Source organism: Moschus berezovskii, chromosome X (assembly GCF_049115385.1).
Source record: "Moschus berezovskii isolate FMDL1 chromosome X, NW_MosBer_1.0, whole genome shotgun sequence".
NCBI classification, from domain to species: domain Eukaryota; kingdom Metazoa; phylum Chordata; class Mammalia; order Artiodactyla; family Moschidae; genus Moschus; species Moschus berezovskii.
In genome coordinates, this window is record NC_142488.1 from 85,275,115 (window position 1) to 85,297,012 (window position 21,898).

The window sequence follows — 21,898 nt, forward strand, 5'->3', positions numbered from 1 at the left end:
TTGGTCAACAGTTTGTATTAGTGTCTACCATGTTGGCTCATTTAGCTAAGTTGGTTCCATAAATAGTCAGTGATATTGAACTTTTATTATATACTATTAGCTTTAAAACAGAATTTTAGTTTAAGGCAGATTCAGTATTATATCTCAGAACCAAAGTAGATCTATGTGTTTTATATTATTTTCAAAAAGAAAAACATAGGAACAGCAAATACTGACTCAAGTTTCTGAAGTATTATTTTAGTAAGAAGTTACAGACATTAAAGTAGAATAAATGATGGCTCCTATGTTGTCATTATTATATGACATAGGAAGTTCCACAAAGGCAGTACATATTCTTGTTTAAATGCTGTTTTAAATTTGAAAACCAATGTGTATATATAATAATTTTCTAAAGGTATATGTAATATAGCAGTAGAACTAGGCACAATAATTAAATGGATTTCTTAATAGAAGGTTAGCTTCCATTTAAAAATACTTTATATGTATTTTATTATATTTTCTATATATTCAACATTTGCCTTGGGAAGAGAAAGCTTCTAAATATGTGTAATTTGAAATATTTTGGTTTATATGAATTAATTTAAGTAAAGTTCTTGGACACTCATTAGAGTTTTATACGCTTATTGTTATGGGACTCTTACTAAAGCAATTGGAACTTTCACTAATAGATACAGATATCCCACTAAGATGTGGATAAACATATAAGCTCCAAGTAAACCTGATAGTTTTCAAAATGCCTAGGACAATGCCAGGTAGTGATTTGAGTATAAAATGGTTCCAATCTTCTTTGTTGCCAAGGGGGGAAGATGGCAGAATATTAATAGATATAGCTGTTACCTGATGAATGATAGTGCATTTATTTTCTTCAGGGAAGGACATTCTTTCTAGTTCTAAGCTGAGAGAATTTTATTTTGTGTTTCTCTAGGTGAGTGGTATTGGACAACACGGTAGAACTGAGTCTTTGATAGTTTTCCATAAAGTGCAGAGGATTTTGAATGTCCACTTCCTCCATTGAGTTTTTTTTTTAATAAAGTCATGGTATTTCTACAAAAACCCAGAGTAATAGTACTGGTATACAGCTTCCCCATAATCTAAGCTGCTACCAAGATGTACTTGAGAAATGTCCCTGAGGCTCTCCCTCTGGAATATCTATCGTCTCTGCTGGACTTTTGATAGGAGCTGGATATCTGACAATTCACGATTAAGATGCCAGCTAGCACCTGGCGTGCCGGTATTCTGTGCAGTCGATTGAAAGAAAATCCTTGTGCAAGAGATAACAGTGTTTGCTCTATGACCCTGGCTGTTTGACTGGTGTCAGATAATGGACAGCTCATTTGGGGAGATTTCCCACTTGGTCAGCAAAGCTATAGGTGTGTGGCCTCTCACATCAGGTAGTTTAAACCTGAAAATCTTCTGTTGAGATGGAATCCATGAAAGGAGAACATAGAAGGGAATATAACACTGTAGTTCACTTTGAAAATTTAAATCAGCTTCAGGTGAGATGGCTAGTTTAGTAGTTTGCCATGTGAATGTGAATCTTAAAACTTCCTAAGTCCAGAATCAATCCACTCATATTTGTTAGGTCTGTTTTGCAGCACCCAGCATTACTGAAAATATGCAGAGTGGGTCTAATTCTGTTTTGGAGAATGAGGCCTGAGTACTGAGTATTGCTCTGAAAGTGAAAGTGAAGTCGCTCAGTCTTGTCCAATTCTTTGTGACCCCATGGACTATAGCCTGCCAGGCTCCTCTATCCATGGGATTCTCAGGCAAAAATATTGGAGTGGGTTGCTGTTTCCTTCTCTAGGTTTTCATATAAATGTGTGTGAAAGTCACTCAGTCATGTCTGACTCTTTGTGACCCCATGGACTGTAGTCCATGGAATTCTCCAGGCCAGGATACTGGAGTAGGTAGCTGTTCCCTTCTCCAGGGGAACTTCCCAACCAAGGGATCAAATCCACATTGCATGTGGATTCTAAGGGTACCATAGCATCCTTAACACAGGCTTGCAAGAGAGTTTCCTGGAGATCATTTCTTAAATTTTTTTTTTAATATTCATTCATCAAAAAGTATTGAAGACTAAGTGCTAAACTAGAGTGTTAAATGGGTTGCAAAAAATTGAGTTATCATAAATTTCCATATGTGAATTAGCATTTGTTCAAGAATAAGAATACCCTGAAATGACTCCAGCACTGAAACTACATTAAGCATTTTTCTTTGATAAAGAAAATGTTTAAGAGTTTTGTAGTGTTGTTGAGGTCAGCATTATAAGGATCAATTAAAATGGCAAAATATTTTAAATGTAAGTGGTATGGGATATTGCCCTGCGGATATCCTCTGACTTTATGACATTTTGTACCTTGAAAAAAAAAAAAAACTTATGTCAGTTTATTTCGTCATATACTTTCTCCCAGAAATAGGATTCAGAATACACTATTACTGTGTGAGCTTTTCATTACTTTTGGCTTCTGCTATTGTTTTTGTATTGTTTATAAATTATAATACTGATTTTACAGGTTAAAATCATATGTCTTAATTTGCTCATGACAATAGTTTGATGCAAATATTCACCTTCATGCATTTCTCAAGTCTTTCAAATAATCTTGGAAAATTAGAGTAATAAAAGTAGGGACAACTATAGAAGAGTTAATCTTGAGAGCCAAGAGCAAATGATACATGCATATTGATTTTTCAGATATGTGGTTGGATATTTTTGAAACATATTGATAGGAGAGATGCTAGATAAATATGAATTATCAAATAGTACTGTGGAGATTAGAAGCACCATTCTGAACACATACTGTGGTGCTTAGGTAAGCATGATTCTGTACTTAGAACACTCATCCGTCTATTCAAGGATTTGGCTATGAACCCTGTGTGTATGATTTAGGCTCATCTTTGATACTCCTGTTCATCATATTTCCCATACTTATTTGACATATCTCTTGCATAGATTTTGTGTTTCAATTGTCAGTACTCTAATTCAGGCCTCATTCCATTCGCAGACAGGAATTGGCAGAGGAACTGATCTATCCAGCAAAATTAGAGTTCATTGGGTTTGTTAAAGTTTAGTATAGCCAGAGTGAGCAAGGCAAAGCACAGAGGGTTAGAGAAGTTAAGGAAGTTAGCCGTAAGTGTAGAGGAGGAAAATGTTTTAATCGACCCTCTCAGGATCTCTGGCTGGGTCTGCAAATTAACGTAATAAAAATTAACAGGAGAAAAGAATACAATTTTACTGATTTTTTTTTTTTTTGGTACGTAAACATTGGAGACTCCACAAGAGAATGAAGACCCAAAGAACTGAACAAAACCAGAAACTTTTATACCTTTTAGACAAAGAAACAACAAATTTGTGAAAAATTGACAAGAAAAAGGGATTTGGGCTAGGGGTAGTACATGATGAAGAAGTAATTAGGAAGCTAAGAGTTAGTTTAACAAAGTTTATATATGTATAGCCTTCTGTGTCCTCAATTTCCTGTGTCAGATGATACGAATGCCTTCCCTCCTAGTGTTTCAGGCAGGATGGGTACCTTTCACATGGAAGATGAATTATTTCCTGCTTTCAGGGAAGAAGAGGGGTGGGCTGGGGAAGAATGAGGTCAGAGTGACTGTCTTTCTTCGGCCCTTTTCTTAGTCCTTCAGCTTAAGATATTGATTATGCTAGAGTGTCATATTTTTGGGTATTGTGTTCTGAACTCTATCAGAAGCAAATTTAAGGTGAGTGACCACTTCATGCAAGGTAAGGAAGCAAGAAAGGCTAACCAAGAACTTTTATTCCTAAACTTAAAGTTTTATTGACTATGCCAAAGCCTTTGACTTCATGGATCACAATAAACTGGAAAATTCTGAAAGAGATGAGAAGGGGACAACAGAGAATACCAGACCACCTGACCTGGCTCTTGAGAAACCTGTATGCAAGTCAGGAAGCAAGAGTTAGAACTGGACATGGAACAACAAACTGGTTCCAAATAGGAAAAGGAGTATGTCAAGGCTGTATATTGTCACCCTGCTTTTGTAACTCGTATGCAGAGTATATCATGTGAAACGTGGGGCTGGAAGAAGCACAAGCTGTAATCAAGATTGCTGGGAGAAATATCAATAACCTCAAATATGCAGATGACACCACACTTACGGCAGAAAGTAAAGAAGAACTAAAGAGCCTCTTGATGAAAGTGAAAGAGGAGCGCGAAAAAGTTGGCTTAAAGCTCAGTATTTAGAAAACTAAGATCATGGCATCCAGTCCTATCACTTCATGGCAAATAGATGGGGAAATAGTGGAAACAGTGGTTGACTTTATTTTGGGGGGCTCCAAAATAACTGCAGATGGTGATTGCAGTCATGACATTAAAGACGCTTACTCCTTGGAAGGAAAGTTATGACCAACCTAGACAGTATATTAAAAAGCAGAGACATTACTTTGTGAACAAAGGTCCATCTAGTCAAGGCTATGGTTTTTCCAGTAGTCCTGTATGGATGTGAGAATTGGACTATAAAGAAAGCTGAGTACCAAAGAATTGATGCTTTTGAACTGTGGTGTTGGAGAAGACTCTTGAGAGTCCCTTGAACTGCAAGGAGATCTAACCACTCCATCCTAAAGGAGATCAGTCCTGGGTGTTCATTGCAAGGACTGATGTTGAGGCTGAAGGTCCCATACTTTGGCCACCTGATGCAAAGAGCTGACTCATTTGAAAAGATCCTGATATTGGGAAAGATTGAGGACAGGAGGAGAAGAGGACGACAGAGGAAAAGATGGTTGGATGGCATCACTGACTCAATGAACATTGGTTTGGGTGAACCCCAGGAGTTGGTGATGGACAGGGAGGCCTGGCTTGCTGCAGTGCATGGGTTCGCAAAGAGTTGGACATGAGTGAGCGACTGAACTGAAGTGAAAGTTGAATGGCTCCATTTTTCCAAGTGCTTCCTAATACTTGTATTTTTGTGTCAAGCCAGATATCAGTTAAAAATTGGTACATTTTTTGAAGTGAGTATTTACTGTATGCCACTGGTATGTCTACAAACTATAGTAATGAATTGCAACCTGACAAGGCTCTGCATTTATGCTGAGCAAGTAGCTCTTTTATTTATTGGCATATGGGAAGCAGAAAGTACATGTTTGAACATCTCCAATGTGTTTATTACCTAAAGCTTCTCTTGCTTCTTGATTCCGTAATAAATTTAAAAGCAAACAAAAAACACTTCACTGGTATTGCTTTCATGTATAAATATACACATTGATGATATTTAGATAAATTTTCACTTGCGTCTGATATTCCTTCATGAAAGGAAAATAACTTAAAAACTCATAATCACTAATTGGTGATATATTTGTTAATTGTTGATAATATAGTTGAATGGGAGGTATGTAATGACTGAGGATTGATTGCTTCCAATCTTAGTTTTGCTATTAACAATCCTCATGATCTAAGACAAGTCAATGAAATTGTTTATTTTCTTCATTTGTAAAAGGAAGGAGCCAATATGGAGTAATTTAGTTTAACCTCACAGTCAATAAAACTACTCTTATTAGTTCATGTTCTTTCATGGAAGTTTGTTTACAAGTGAAGATAAAGCCATGTTAAAGTTTTTAGTGTTTGTTGTAGTTTTTAATTGTTCTAATTGAAAAGAAAGTCTTTGCATTTTTGAAGGAGGTCAATGTTTCTTCAGCAATTAAAGCATTATGCTTTCCTTAAAAAGCCTTCATAGGTTTTAAAAGATGTCAAATGTATAACTTTTAAGAGTAGTTACGTTTCTAGATTTTTCTGAAAATGAGTGCAAGCCAGGTTAAATATAGTAGAAGGTTAATACTTTTTTTACTTAGGAACTTTATACTTCATTGTAATCCTATAAAGGTTTTATCTGCATTCCATGTATAGTTTATTGTTATCGTTTTTTTGTCATTGCTTTAGATCATTTATATCACAGTGGATGAGGAAAATAATGAGCGCTTTTTGGGTTTAATTTCTGTTAGATAAGGCTTAAGAATTATCAAGGTGTTTAATTTGGGGTTATTAAGGATTTTAACTGTACATTGTTGAATGATTATGCTTTGAAATCATTTATTAAAATTGGAGGTATTAAGATATTTAACTATTTTAAGAGTGCATGTATGTGCATACAGATACATAATTTCCATAGTATTTTTTTTTTCAGTTTTGGAGGAAAGAGATTTTAAAATATTACATGAAGATATACTAGAAAAGACCATGAAATTAACATTACGGATCACATTCTGAGACAATAAAACATTTGGACTTGCTAAGAATTTTTTTTACATCTACCATGAAGATCCAAGGAAATGATTCTTTGTGGTTTCATTGTGGATTCTTTGTGGTTTGATTGCAGATTCTTTGATTCTTTGTTGTTGTTCAGTCACTCAGCTGTGTCCAACTCTTTGCGACCCCATGGACTGCAGCATACCAGGCTTCCCTCTCCTTCACTGTACCCCAGAGCTTGCTCAATCTCATGTCCATTGGGTCGGAGATGCCATCCAACTGTCTTGTCCTCTGTTGACCCCTTCTCCTCCTGCCTTCAGTCTTTCCCAGCATCAGGGTCTTTTCTAATGAGTCAGCTCTTCACATCAGGTGGCCAAAGTATTGGAGCTTCAGCTTCAGTCCTTCTATTTATTGTATATTCAGGATTGATTTCCTTTAAGATTGACTGGTTTGATCTACTTGCACTCCAAGGGAGTTTCCCTGTGCTAAAAGTCTTCAGGAACATTAAATTTCTTTGATCTTTGTCTACATAGCTATCACACTTTCTGTTGTTCAGTCATCAAATGGCAATTATCTTTCAATTCTCCTTACCCCTGTTGCCATGAAAGAATATTCATTGACCTTCTTTCTTGCCCACCAGAACCATTCAGTATAACACGCAGATTGGTGTAGGGAAAATGGAAATGTGTGCTGGTGTGTTCTATGCCTTTCTGTTTTCCTCCTTGCATTCAAAGAACGTCTTACCTTATAGCAGATAAACTTGATGTCAGCTCTCTTTCATTTCCAGGGTTTATAGATTAGGAATATGATTTCCTGGAGTAAGTTCATTTTAACAAAATTCCACTATTAAAAAAATTGGATGTCCTGAGGAGTGTGTGATAGCGTTTTAACTGTATTACTTAGCTTAGGAAAAGAAACCAATATATTTTCTTATGAAAGTTTAACATTTTAAGTTTGATTGGTTACATCACTAAGAAGATGACTTTAGTTAAGTGTTTTTTAATGTCCTGACATAATTATACTCACAATTCAAACATATGAAGAATATTTAAAATATGGCCAACTTATGCTTGAATATTTGGAATGATTTATTCTGTAACCTGTTAGGCATTTTAAAAGATTTGGACTTAAGTCATTATGACTGTCTCCAAAATATTTTGAGAGCTTAAGAAAGTGATTTTAATCAATAAGAATCTTTTATCCTTTGAAGGAGAATTTTACTTAAACTATTGCCTTTAGGAGATTTTTGTATGTAAGGTGTTTACAATTTGTTTTAAATATTTAAGAGAAATTTGGTTTTATTTAGTAAAGAAAGAAAGTTAGTCGCACAGTCATGTCCAACTCTTTGTGATCCCATGGACTGTAGCCTGCCAACCTCCTCTGTCCCTGGAATTCTCCAGGCAAGAGTACTGGAGTGGGTTGCCATTTCCTTATCCAGGATAATTCCTGACCCAAGAACAACTAAAAAGCACACAGATTTCCTCCTTTGTGAGGAATTCTTAAAAGAAATATTTGTGAGTAGCATGAAACAGAGTCAGATTTTTCCAGTGAGACTTGATGGAGAGAATAAATGAGCCAGGTAAAACCCTCTTAAAGCAAAAACCAGAGGATATAGGGAGAGATAGATTGTCTTCTTTGGTATTTTCTAAGAAAATTGTAATCTGTTTCAGTATTGAATTCAAAAGAACTGAGAGGCAGAGCTGGAAAATTGACATATTCAACCTTTTTTATGAATCCGGTAAAATAAGTGGTCAGTGAGGGTCATGCTTCGAAAGAACATGCACAGATATCTGGAAATGGCAGTATTATAATAGATATTTTAAATTGGTCAGAAATAGTTCGTGCACCAATCTACCATGATGAATAGTTTTGAAGGACACTGAAATGCTGAAGGGTACTGTTTTTGCTTTCATGTAGACAAACCTGAGTGGATGTAAGTTTGTCTTTAATATAAGCCCAGGGCAGTCATAGCATATAAAAATCCATTTGTTTTTGTTGTTAACATTTATTTTTTCATGGTTGTATACTATTGATAGTAGAATTATCTATGAAGTTGATTTAGCTGAACAAATTATAGTTTAAAAATTCTGAAAAGTCTAAGATTTTCCTTGGCCATTCTTTGGAGATATTGATCTGTGGATTGGAAATATGATACTGCTTGCATTAGGTTGTACATTGGTTTTAATCACCCCAGGACCTTTTCTTTCCATGGGGACCTATAACTAAGGTTTGGTTTTAGTTTCATTCAAAAATATTATATTGGCAACATCCGTGTTAAAATGCGATGTTTCCCTGGTGTTAAAATATGTAAACTCTATTTGAAATCATTTTTGAAGTCTACTCAATGCTTTGAATTAGTTGTTTTATGTCTTACAATTTTAACAACTTGCTCAACTCCACGAACTCTGAACTATCATTCACTTTATTTGATCTTCTTGTGATTTGGGTTGTAGTATGAGATTATGCATGGGAATAGAACATCATTAGAGGGAAATAAAATCCTTTGTACAGAACACATAACCCTCTATACTAGCCTTTCAGTTCAGTTCAGTCGCTCAGTCGTGTCCGACTCTTTGCGACCCCATGAATCACAGCACACCAGGCCTCCCTCTCTATCACCAACCCCCGGAGTTCATTCAAACTCATGTCCATTGAGTTGGTGATGCCATCCAGCCATCTCATTCTCTGTTGTCCCCTTCTCCTCCTGCCCCCAATCCCTCCCAGCATCAGAGTTTTTTCCAGTGAGTCAACTCATTGCATGAGGTGGCCAAAGTATTGGAGTTTCAGCTTTAGCATCAGTCCTTCCAATGAACACCCAGGACTGATCTCCTTTAGAATGGACTGGTTAGATCTTCTTGCAGACCAGTGCACAAACAGTGATAAAGGGATGACATGACTAATTCTGGACTCCTGCACATGAAACTCATTGCCTTTACTGCTTATGGGACTCAGGATCAGTTCAGTTCAGTCACTCAGTCATGTCCAACTCTTCATGACCTGATGGAATGTAGCACGCCAGGTCTCCCTGTCCATCACCAACTCCTGGAGTTTACTCAAACTCATGTCCATTGAGTTGGTGATGCCATCCAACTGTCCCATCCTCTGTTATCCCCTTCTCCACCCACCTTCAATCTTTCCCAGCATCAGGGTCTTTTCCAATGAGTTGGTTCTTCTCATTAGGTGGCCAAAGTATTGGAGTTTCAGCCTCAGAATCAGTCCTTCCAAAGAACATTCAGGAGTGTTCTCATTTAGGATGGAGTGGTTATATCTCCTTGCAGTCCAAGGGACACCACAGTTCAAAAGCTTCAATTCTTCGTCACTCAGCTTTCTTTATAGTCCAACTCTCACATCCATACATGACTACTGGAAAAACCACAGCCTTGACTAAACGGACCTTGGTTGGCAAAGTAATGTCTCTGCTTTTTAATATGCTGTCTAGGTTGGTCATAACTTTTCTTCCAAGGAGTAAGCGTCTTTTAATTTCATGGCTGCAATAAACATTTGCAGTTATTTTGGAGCCCCCCAAAATAAAGTCAGTCACTGTTTCCACTGTGTCTCCATCTATTTGCCATGAAAGAGTTGGACTGTGAAGAAAGCTGATCGCCGAAGAATTGAGGCTTTTGAACTGTGGTGCTGGAGAAGACTCTTGAGAGTCCCTTGGACTGCAAGGAGATCCAACCAGTCCATTCTAAAGGAGATAAATCCTGGGTGTTCATTGGAAGGACTTATGTTAAAGCTGAAACTCCAATACTTTGGCCACCTCATGCAACGAGTTGACTCACTGGAAAAGAGTCTGATGCTAGGAGGGATTGGGGGTAGGAGGAGACGGGGACGACAGAGAATGAGATGGCTGGATGGCATCACCGACTCGATGGACATGAGTTTGAGTGAACTCCGGAAGTTGGTGATGGACAGGGAGGCCTGGCGTGCTGTGGTTCATGGGGTCACAAAAAGTTGGACACGACTAAGTGACTGAACTGAACTGAACTGAATGGGACCAGATGCCATGATCTTTGTTTTCTGAATGTTGAACTTTAAGCCAACTTTTTTACTCTCCTCTTTCACTTTCATCAAGAAGCTCTTTAGTTCTTCTTCACTTGCTCCAATAAGGGTGATGTCATTTGCATATATCAGGTTATTGATATTTCTCCCGGCAATCTTGATTCCAGCTTGTGCTTCTTCCAGTCCAGCGTTCCTCATGATGTACTCTGCATATAAGCTAAATAAGCAGGGTGACAATATACAGCCTTGATGTACTCCTTTTCCTATTTGGAACCAGTCTATTGTTCCGTGTCTATTTCTAACTGTTGCTTCCTGATCTGCATACAGATTTCTCAGGAGGCAGGTCAGGTGGTCTGGTATTCCTCTCTCTTTTAGAATTTTCCACAGTTTATTGTGATCCACACAGTCAAAGGCATAATGACCTCCATACAGATTTCTCAGGAGGCAGGAAAATTTTATACTTACATAAACAGTATATGTTAATGTTTATAACAGCTTTGTTCATAATCATGAAAACGTAGAAACAACCCAGATATTCATCAATTGACGAATGGCAAAAAAAAATTGTTATATCCTTACAGTAAAAAGGGATGGACTACTAGTACATGCAACAACATGGTTGAATATATTGTTTATGCTAAGTGAAAAAAACCAGACACTAAAACCTGTATACAGTATGATTATGTTTCTAATTACATTTTGAAACAAGCAGAACTATAGGGACAAAAACCCAGAGAAGTGGTTACCACATGGCTTGGAGTAAAGAAAAATGACTGACCGTAAAGGGAAATGGAGAAAATTTCGGTGGGGTGGACGTGTTCTATGTCTTATTTGTGTTAGAAGCTGCATGACCGTGTTTTGTCAATGATGAGTTTTACTGTATGTAAGTCATATCCCAATCAAAAGGGAAAAAACCTTGTGTTACAGAGTGATTATGGATAGTGTACGAGATCATCTTCCTCCCCCCATTTATTCTTCTGCTTGGTTCATTATTCTCTGTTCTTTCTGTATCTCTTGTAAATTTGGGGTGTATGATGAATTGCGATGTCTGATTTCAAGGCTGAGATACTACAGAAAATTGATGTCTTTATCTGCAATCTGAGTCAGATTTTAAATGGAGTCATTAACTGTGTTTTCATACTTCTAGATATTTTAGTCAGTACCGAATAACTCAGAGCTTGAATTTGCCTACTCTGTGAAATATCCCAAATAAATCTGTGACTTCCCTGGCGATTCAGTGGTTATCACTCTGTACTTCCACTGCAGGGTGCATAGGTTCAATCCCCGCTTATGGAACTTAGATCCTACATGCCTGTTGGCCAAACAGCAACAACAGAAACATATATATATATATATATATATATATATTTATACACAGACACATATACGCACACCAAATATACTTTTTGCTTTTACTAGTTGCCTTATCTCTGTCCTGTGGCTGTGGAGGTGTACAGTATGGTGCGGAGGGTATTTAGAGCAGTCTTAAATTTTGAGCCTGAATCCTGAATATGAAAGGCTTCATCCTCTTCTCAGCAAACACTGTTTTATGTCAGACGTTCTCAAACTTGAGCAAACATCAGAATCACCTGGAGTAGTTAAAAGAGACATTTTTGGCTCCACCTATAGAATTACTGAGTTCTAGGTCTGGAGTGGGATCCAAGAATTTGTATTTCTAACATAATTCCCAGATGCTGTTGATGCTCCTGGTTTGGGGCACACACTTTGAGAACCATACTTACTCTGGTGTTGCAGTATCAAAATTCCTGCCTACGTAGTTGCGTGCTAAGTCACTTCAATCGTGTCCGACTCTTTGCTGCCTTATGGACTGTAGCCTGCCAGGCTCCTCTGTCCATGGGATTCTCCAGGCAAGATTGCTGGATTGGATTGCCATGCTCTCCTCCAGGAGATCTTCCTGACCCAGAGATCGAACCCTTATCTTTTAAATCTCCTGCATTGACAGGCAAGTTCTTTACCACTGGCGCCACCTGGGAAGCTGTGCCAACATAAAGTAGCAACATTTTGTTTTTAAACCACTTCACCATTTTAGTGCCACATTTATTTTGGAAAAAACTTATATATTTAAGTGTGAGAGAAACACAGACAGTTAGTGTTCGGCTAGAGGCCACAAAGTATTTCATGCTTTAAAGAGAAATGGTGCTGGAAATATACAAAGCAAAAAAATATGTATGCGTAGCTGCACCCTCTTCCTATTCACCTCTTGAATGTCATCCTACTATATCATAGTTATTTTATCCCCCTAACTACAGTCTCCTTTTGGACACCTATTCTCTAGAAAACTTCTAAGGACTCCTACCATGCCTCCTCTAATGATTGGCTTTCAGTCACTCAGTTCAGTCAGTTCAGTTCACTTCAGTCACTCTGTTCTGTCTGAGTCTTTGCAACCCCATAGACTGCAGGACGCCAGGACGCCCTGTCCATCACCAACTCCGAGAGCCTACTCAAATTCAAGTCCATCATGTCGGTGATGCCATCCAACCATCTCATCCTCTGTTGTCCCATTCTCTTCCCACCTTCAATCTTCCCCAGCATCAAGGTCTTTTCCAATGAGTCAGTTATTCGCATTAGGTGGCCAAAGTATTGGAGTTACAGCTTTAGCATCAGTCCTTCAAATGAATATTCCGAACTGATTTCCTGTAGGATTGACAGGTTGGATTTCCTTGCAGGCCAAGGGACTCTCAAGTCTTCTCCAACACCACAGTTCAAAAGCATCAGTTCTTTAGTGCTTAGCTTTCTTTTTAGTCCAACTCTCACATCCATACATGAGTACTGTAAAATCCATAGCTTTGACTAGTTTGACCTTTCTTGGTAAAGTAATGTGTCTGCTTTTTAATATGCTGTCTAGGTTGGTCATAACTTTTCTTCCAAGGAGTAAGCATCTTTTAATTTCATGGTTGAAGTCACTATCTGCAGTGATTTTGGAGCCCCCCAAATAAAGCTTCTCAGTGTTTCCATTGTTTCCCCATCTATTTTCCATGCAGCGATGGGACCAGGTGCCATGATGTTAGTTTTGTGAATGTTGAGCTTTAAGCCAACTTTTTCACTCTCCTCTTTCACTTTCATCAAGAGGCTCTTTAGTTCTTCTTCACTTTCTGCCATAAGGGTGAAAGTTATGCATATCTGAGGTTATTGATATTTCTCCCAGCAATCTTGATTCCAGCTTGTGCTTCATTCACCCTGGTATTTCACATGATGTACTGTGCATATAAGTTAAATAAGCAGGATGACAATATACAGCCTTGACGTATGCCTTTTCCTATTTGGAACCAGTCTGTTGTTCCATGTCCAGTTCTAACTGTTGCTTCTTGACCTTCATACAGATTTCTCAGGAGGCAGGTCAGATGGTCTGGTATTCCCATCTCTTTCAGAGTTTTCCACAGTTTGTTGTGATCCGCACAGTCAAAAGCTTTGGTGTAATGAATAATGCAAAAGTAGATGTTTTTCTGGAACTCTCTTGCTTTTTCAATAATCCAGTGGATGTTGTCAATTTGATCTCTGGTTCCTCTGCCTTTTCTAAATCCAGTTTGAACATCTGGAAGTTCACGGTTCATATACTGTTGCAACCTGGCTTGGAGAATTTTGATCATTTCTTTTGGTCGCGTGTGAGATGGGTTCAATTGTGCAGTAGCTTGAGCATTCTTTGGCATTGCCTTTCTTTGGGATTAGAATGAAAACTGAACTTTTCCAATCCTGTGGGCAGTGCTGAGTTTTTCATTTTTGCTGACATATTGAGTGCAGCACTTTCACAGCATCATCTTTTAGGATTTGAAATAGCTCAACTGGAATTCTATCACCATTAACCTTAGGTATTCTCAGTTAAGATTTTTCCCTGCCTACTTTGTAATAGGCCTGACCTCTTCACAGTTAAGTTTCATGGGTGTGTGCAAATTTTTTTTTCAGACTGATAGTACTTTTCACTGAATGAAACCAAAGTACAATCAACTGCACAATTTGAAACAGTCTGAGTTATGTGGTGTCTGATTTCAGGTGAACAGATAGAAATCATGGTCTTAAATGCTTCTCTAGACTAAGAAAGAAATAATCCTAATAATTTTAATAGCACTAGGTAGAAAAAGAAAGAAGTAAAATTTGCAGTCTTAAATTATAAATGTTAAGTTTAATGAAATCATAGATTATTTTTTCTTCCCAAATGCCAAAGCAGATACTGAGGACTGTATATATAAATTTAATCAGAAGTCTGATTAAGGTTGCATTAGGGTATTTGCTGAAATGGTATCTCCTGATTTCTCTCTGGGGGCTTCCCTGGTGGCTCAGAGGTTAAAGCGTCTGCCTCCAATGCAGGAGACCCGGGTTCGATCCCTGGGTCGGGAAGATCCCTTGGAGAAGGAAACGGTAACCCACTCCAGTATTCTTGCCTGGAGAATCCCATGGACGGAGAAGCCTGGTAGGCTACAGTCCACGGGGTCGCATAGAGTCGGACACGACTGAGCGATGGAACGGAACGGAACGGAACGATTTCTCTCTGTGATAGATTATCATTATTTTATGCTTAGAAGGCTGGTGTCCTTTTTTCCTTCTACCACCACCTTACTGATTATCTAGAGTCTGAGAAAATAGCTCATTATACTGGTTGGTTACATGCCTCAATTGAATAGTCACTTGCCGCCAATTATCATTACAATGCCATATTGAATTTTTCTCATTTCCACTGTGAAAATTAAAGCAGAATTTGTTTAAAATGAGTTTCCATATATATTGTGGATGTAATTGGTTCTGAATATTTGAACTATTTTTAAAATAGTTTTCTTCAGTGGTCTGTTGTTTCTTACTGATAGTCTCTTAGAAATTTAAGTCTTATCTTTGTTGATAAGCTTTACCTTAGTTAGATATGAAATGTGGCATTGAACTAGAGTCATGATTTACATATATATAGATTTTAATTATTGCTTCACAGGTGTCCTGCTGTATATTAATTTACATTTGAGAGTTTCATGGGCAATATGATTCTGCTCATTTTTTCACCACACAAGTCAGTAAATTTAGTTAAATTTTAATTAGCAAATATTTAGTGTTGACTATATGTAATCTACTCTGCTAAACATTATGGGAGACTAAAAGATGAATAAGATCATGTAACAGTCAACAGAGAATTTTTAATCCAGAAGGGTGAAGACACTTGTGATGCAATCATAATGTTGTTCAGTAAGAGATACAGAAACATGGGCAATGAAGGGGAAATCACACATTTGGATGTAGTACTTACAGGGAAAAACATTAATGGAGGACTTGCCAGTCTGTTTGAGCCTTGGAGAGATGTAGTTGGAGTTACCTTCTGGAAAGAAATAATGAACAATGAGGTCAAGCAGGGAAGACTGCAGGAAATAGAATATGTCTGATTTTATTGGAACATGTGGTCTAAGGCTTGAGGCTTGAAAGGTAGGTTGAGGTTTGATCAGAATCAGGAGTTGCAATTTGTTAGGTAGTCCAGAGAAAACTTTAGACGAAAGACTACCCTTAATCCCTCTACTGGGAAAGTTCTTACTTTTTTCAAAGCTCTGTTCAAATGTCACCTTATCAAAGAATCTTCCCCTGACTACACATATTAAAAAAGTGATAATACTGTGTGGCTCATTCCATTTCCCAAGGTATTTTTCTATTCATAGTACCAAAGCAGTGATATTTTATTAAATAGTTGTTTATTTATCCTTTTGTCTTCTTTTTTCTAGATGACAAGCTACATGAACATAGGGACTTAGTTTGTTGCCAGTTATCTCTGTCACATAGAACATGCCTGGTATTTAGTGGGAACTCAAATATTTTTTGAATGAATGATCAGAATAAATGCAAAGAGGAAAAAACTTGGGGATCAGGAAATTAAGCCAGAAATTTCAAGTCTGAAGGGTTCAAAGGATAGTGGTGCTATTAACAGAATATGGAAGAGTGTAAGAGGAGTTGATACAGGGAAGCAGAGACAAAGTGGAAAATAAATTTGGGTTATAAATTCAGGCTTAAGTGTTTAATGTGCGTGAAACAACCAAGGTAGTGCTGTGGAATGGGCAATCTAAAATATGAAGAAAAGTGTGGGATTGAGATAAAAGATCTCTTTAGTCATTCTCATAGGGTCAATACTCAAATCAATTGGAGTAGAAAAAAAGAATGACAAACAATATGAAGACTGGATTAGCAGATTTGAAAATCAAAAATTTAATTTGAGGTTTTTAATGTTTTAATTATATAAACTTATTTATACTTTGTTTGTTTGTTTAATAGCTGGGTTAACAACTTTGGCCATGAAGGTCTTGGACTCTTGTTGGATGTGCTGGAAAAGCTTCTGGACAAGAAACAGTAAGAATAAACATGAAAAAAAATTCACCACAGGGGAGATTTTTAAGCACAATGTAATTGTTTTTTTCTTTAATTCAGGCAAGAAAATATTGACAAGAAGAATCAGTATAAACTTATTCAGTGCCTCAAAGCATTTATGAACAATAAGGCAAGTAGTATTTATTTCTGCCTTTGTTACAAAAGATGAGAACTTTCCTAACAGAGTGTATGAAACAGGCAGAATTGTGGGTGCTTACTCAGTTTTCAAAAGGGTCTTTATAATGCAAATCATCATGAGCTTCATTTAAATATTATTTAAAATATACTTTGCTTCTCAAAATATTTAATGACAGGTTTCTGCAATCATGCAGACTTCAAGTCTTGTTCCCAAATCAGATAATACTGTGTTGTTGTTTTTTTAATAGTAGTCGGAAAATTTAAATTTGATGGATTGGATACCATTTCCTTACAGAGAGTTTATATTCCATTGTAAAGGACTATTCAAAACTATGGTTTGCTTTTTTTTTTTGCTAAAAACAGTATAAGGTTAAGATTTTTCTTTCTTTTTTTGTTCAGTTAATGTCAGTGAGTTAACATCCATAAAAGACTTTTCTGGCAGATAGCAGAAGAATTTTTGTATATGTGTGGTACCAGTTGCATTATTATTAAGGATTTATCTTCTAAAAGTAGTCTTTTCTCAGGTTATGAAGTTATTGTCATTTTTTTCTACAAACTAGAATGAAGAATGAACTCTTATGTATAATTTATGCCATATTCTTATAGGTAAAATACCATTGACATTCATTAAAAATTCCTTTAGATGGTGTTCTAATGATCTCAAAATATTTAATAAAAATAAATAAGTAGAACAATGACCTAAATCTTGCAAGATGTGAAATATAGCTATTTTTAAATAATAACCAATGCAGTAAGAGTATCTACATAAGTAGTCTGAAATCTTTTTTTTTAAGTGTATGGGATTATGCATGATTATGTATGTGGATATTATACACACATGTAGCAGCAAATAATTTTTTGATCTGATGGATGCTTGCCAATTGACATGAATCTCATGTATAGAATATACTAATTGTGCTGTTCTTGGAAGTTTCTTCTGGAAAGATTTCCATCAGTATTACTGCACAGTTTCTATTACTGCACAATTTCTTAGTCTTTGATGATAAAATTATGCTAAATGTGATACCTCACAGGAAAGCAGTTAATGAACATTGCTTCTCAAGATGGATCTATTTTTTTTATTGAGGGAAACTAAGAAATAATGGAAAGATAACACAGTACTAGACATCAGGAGACAGAGTCTTTGCTTTGCCACTAAGTTGTGTGGCCTTTAGAAAATCATTTGACCTCTCTGCCAATCAGTCACCTAACCTGTAAAATTAGGAGTCTGATCCAAATTCTTACTGGTTTGAGTAGTGAACTCTTACAGCTTTCCAGGGTATGAGTGTAATCAGTATAGTTGTTAGAGAAAGTCATATTAGTGAGATTTCCTGTACAGCCTTTTCCCTTGAGACAGCAGTTGATATGCCAATACACAATTAGTTGATTTATAATGTTGTGTTAGTTTCATTTATGCAGCTAAGTAATTCAGTTATACATACATACATGTATCTGTTCTTTATTAGTGTCTTTTCTCATATAGGTTATTACAGAATATTGAGCAGTGTTCCCTCTGCTGTACAGTGGGTCCTTGTTGGTTATTTATCTTATATATTATATATGTGTTCATGCAAACTTCTGATTTAACCCTCCCCAAACCACATTTCCTCTTGGGTAACCATAATTTTGTTTTTGATATCTGTAAGTCTGTTTCTGTTGTGTAAGTAAGTTTTTTCTTTTTATTAATTAGATTCCACATAGGAATGATGTCATATGATATATGTTTATCTTTCTCTGTCTTCAGTTAATAAAATAATTTCTATGTCCATCCATTTTGCTGCAATTGGCATTTCATTCTTTTTTATGGCTGAGTAATACTCCATTGCGTATGTGTACCACATCTTCTTTATTCATTCCTCTGTTGAAGGACATTTAGGTTGCTTTCATGTCTTGGCTACTGTAAACAGTGCTGCAATGAACACTGGAGTGCATGTTTCCCTTCAGGTTATGGTTTTCTCCAGATATCTTCCCAGCAGTGAGATTTCTAGATCATATGCTAGTTCTATTAGTTTTTTGTTTTTTTTTTAACGATCCTTCATACTGTTCCTGCATAGTGCTTGTACCAAGTTGCATTCCCACTAACAGTGTAGGAGGGAGAACATGATGGTTTGATTTAGATTATTCTGAACTAAGGCTAAGCTTTAGTTAGAGCATGTTAATATCTTTTACATTGGTGCTAGGAACATGAATAAATGGTACATCTTTTAAATTATAGGCATCTGAAACAATAGGCATAAAGTTACATTGAAAATGTACAGTGATATATCAATTTCATGTTGTATTGAATTTGTCATAATCAAACCATGAAACTTTAGTCTCAAATGACTTATGCATCCAATTTGCTGACCCCAAAGGTTTTGATTACCTACTACAAAAACTCTTTTTGCTTATACAGTACATTGAATAATACAGTTATGAAAAGGAACCCATTGCCCCTTAACTTCCGTTGCTATAATTTTGCTCTCATGTTTAGGTTGATGGTTTTCCACCATTTTCCCTTCATGTTAGAAACTACCTTTAAACAATACAATGGAAATTTGAAAAATTTAATGATTTCACGGTCAGTCTAACTGATTTTTAAAGTTATTTTAAGTCTGGTAATTGTATAGTAATCATCTGTCTCTCCATTTTACAAATTTTTATTTATTTTAATTACTATTTATTGTTTACTACCCACCTTTATATGGGCTTCCCTGGTGGCTCAGATGGTAAAGCGTCTGCCTGCAGTGCAGGAGACCCGGGTTCGATCCCTGGGTTGGGAAGATCCGCTGGAGAAGGAAATGGCAACCCACTCTAGTACTCTTTCCTGGGAAATTCCATGGACTGAGGAGCCTGGTAGACTACAGTCCATGGGATCACAAAGAGTCAGACACGACTGAGCGACTTCACTTCACCTTTATATATTCATATTCCTTTTGTTTTCTTTGCTTCTTTTTAATTTTGTCTTTTCCATTTCCTTTTTTGTCTTATCTCTGTGTATTTTGTTATTATTATAGTTAAAGCTCATGTTGTTTTCTCCTGAATTTTTTTAGAAAATAGAAACCATGAAAATATTCAAGTGTGTGGTACTTCAGTAAAAGTTAGCTTGAAATGGCAATTTTGCTATGATGAAATTTTGTCAGATTCCACTGTCAAACTGTAAAAACAAGGAAACGTGCTTCATAAGAAATCTGAGAAATACCTTGTGGGCCAAAGATCAAAGAAAATATGACCTTCTTTATGTAGTGAAAACCCAAGTTTTGGCCTTTCTTCAACATTTTTTACCTATTCACTCTTGTGATGCACACTTGCATGCGTATATTTAAGCCTAGAAAATCAATGAAAATGGTGTCTGTCTCCTCTGCCTAGTTGACTGTGACATGTAGTATTCAATAAAAACCATGCTCCACTTATTTGGGGTTATAATTTTGCTATGCAGCACAGGTACTTGAAAGAGGGTGGCTAAAAGAGAGAAGGTATGGGAAAACCCATACAGAGGTTTGTAGCTTCTTTAACTGGCATCTAGTATACAAAAGAGCTTTTCAACATGGTACCCTTTTTGTTCAACTTAATTTTCCATACAAACATATTGGAAAATTTAATCATGAGTTCCAGATGTCTCCAAGGAGAACCAATGACATAAGTAGAACAGCTACATATTCTTCTTTATTGAGGAAATACAGATTGCTGCATATTTATTCCAAATTCTTATGGAATGTTTTGTTAGGATAATGGAGATGGTATCTCATAAAAGGACCTAAAATCCAAGAAGTGGTCATTTCAAATAAAAAGTAATTGAATTTGAAGAACATTCATTTAATTAAATAGAATCTCTATATGGAGGCATGGGTTTTTAGAAAATCATTGTTAATTTGTTTTTTAAAATTAAAGATATGACTCCAACATATTTTGAAAGAAAGTTTTTTTTTTTTTTCTTTCAGTTTGGATTGCAAAGGATTCTAGGAGATGAAAGAAGTCTTTTACTCCTAGCAAGAGCAATTGACCCCAAACAACCTAACATGATGACTGAAATAGTAAAAATACTTTCAGCTATTTGCATTGTTGGAGAAGAGAACATGTAAGTATTGCTTTGTCGTCAACATTAACTGCATAGAAATGACACTTGAGGAATTGAGAAATTTGTGCTGTTTCTTTTGATACCATGCAGCTGTGCTCAGTTGCTTGGTCGTATACGACTCTTTGCAACCCCTTGGACTGTAATTCATCAGACTCCTCTGTCCATTGGGTTTCTCCAGGTGAGAATACTGGAGTGGGTAAACATTGCCTTCTCCAGAGGATCTTCCTGATTGAGAGATCGAATCCATGTCTCCTGTATCTCTTGCATTAGCAGCAGATTCTTTACCACTAGTGCCACCTGATAGCTTGCGTGAAAATAGTATTAAGTTTCAGGAAAGAAAATTGGTATTTTTATCTTATCTGTTTACATTTTACCTTTTTTTTTTTATTTGATTCTTTGAAAAATTGGTTTAAGGAGACAGAATCCTAATGGGAAGTCTTCAATGTTGGATATTCAAAGTGAATGATTAGAATTTTATCTAGTTGAAGGGAAAGCAATTATTAGAAAAGTAGGGAAAGATCAGTTAGGGAGTAATTTTGGCTACACACACACACAGGTACATTCACATACACACTCTACACAATATACCCCCTCATCCATGCACATCAGAAAATTTGACTTCTTTAACTAACTGAATTAACCAGATGCTTTTATTCTGTACTATTATTTTACAGTAGTGTTTTACTCTGTGTATGATAAGTGATAGAATAAAGCAATTATTCATGGAATGAAATTAACTGATTAAAAAGAACAAAAGACTGTTGGTAATCATTCAGGATGCATGTATGTACCATTTTCAGCAAGGTTTTGCTGACAACACATTAGATCACTTCTTCTTATTGAAATAATATTCAATCAGAAGCAAAATTAGAGATTTGATGACCAGTTGGTAAGAAACTCTTGTGATAAAGAATGTAATACCTGCTACGGATGTGAACTAGAATATTTTTTTCTAAACACCCTGTGTGACAGTAATCATTTCAGTTTGAATTAGAATAGGGGCAGGCAAAGATTTAAGAATATTCTAATATGTTGACTTTCTCATACCTCTTGGAATAAAATGAAATGTTTCTTAGTGCTGGTTTATCCTTGAAAACTGAAAGACAAACACTGAACAAAAATATCGCACATTGTCTTATGAGAATGA

The 21,898-nt window shown here is 36.4% G+C and overlaps 1 protein-coding gene across 9 annotated transcripts in view; it reads left to right on the top strand.

Annotated features, from left to right (window-relative positions):
- Positions 1 to 21,898, top strand: part of DIAPH2 (diaphanous related formin 2) — a 1,076,961-nt gene that overhangs the window by 289,141 nt on the left and 765,922 nt on the right. For all 9 annotated transcript variants that reach the window (XM_088834166.1, XM_055438268.2, XM_088834164.1 and 6 more), the window contains 3 exons: positions 16,464 to 16,538; positions 16,617 to 16,686; positions 20,615 to 20,751. In XM_088834166.1, the coding sequence (XP_088690292.1) occupies positions 16,464 to 16,538; positions 16,617 to 16,686; positions 20,615 to 20,751 (282 nt within the window). The remainder of the gene's footprint in view (positions 1 to 16,463; positions 16,539 to 16,616; positions 16,687 to 20,614; positions 20,752 to 21,898) is intronic.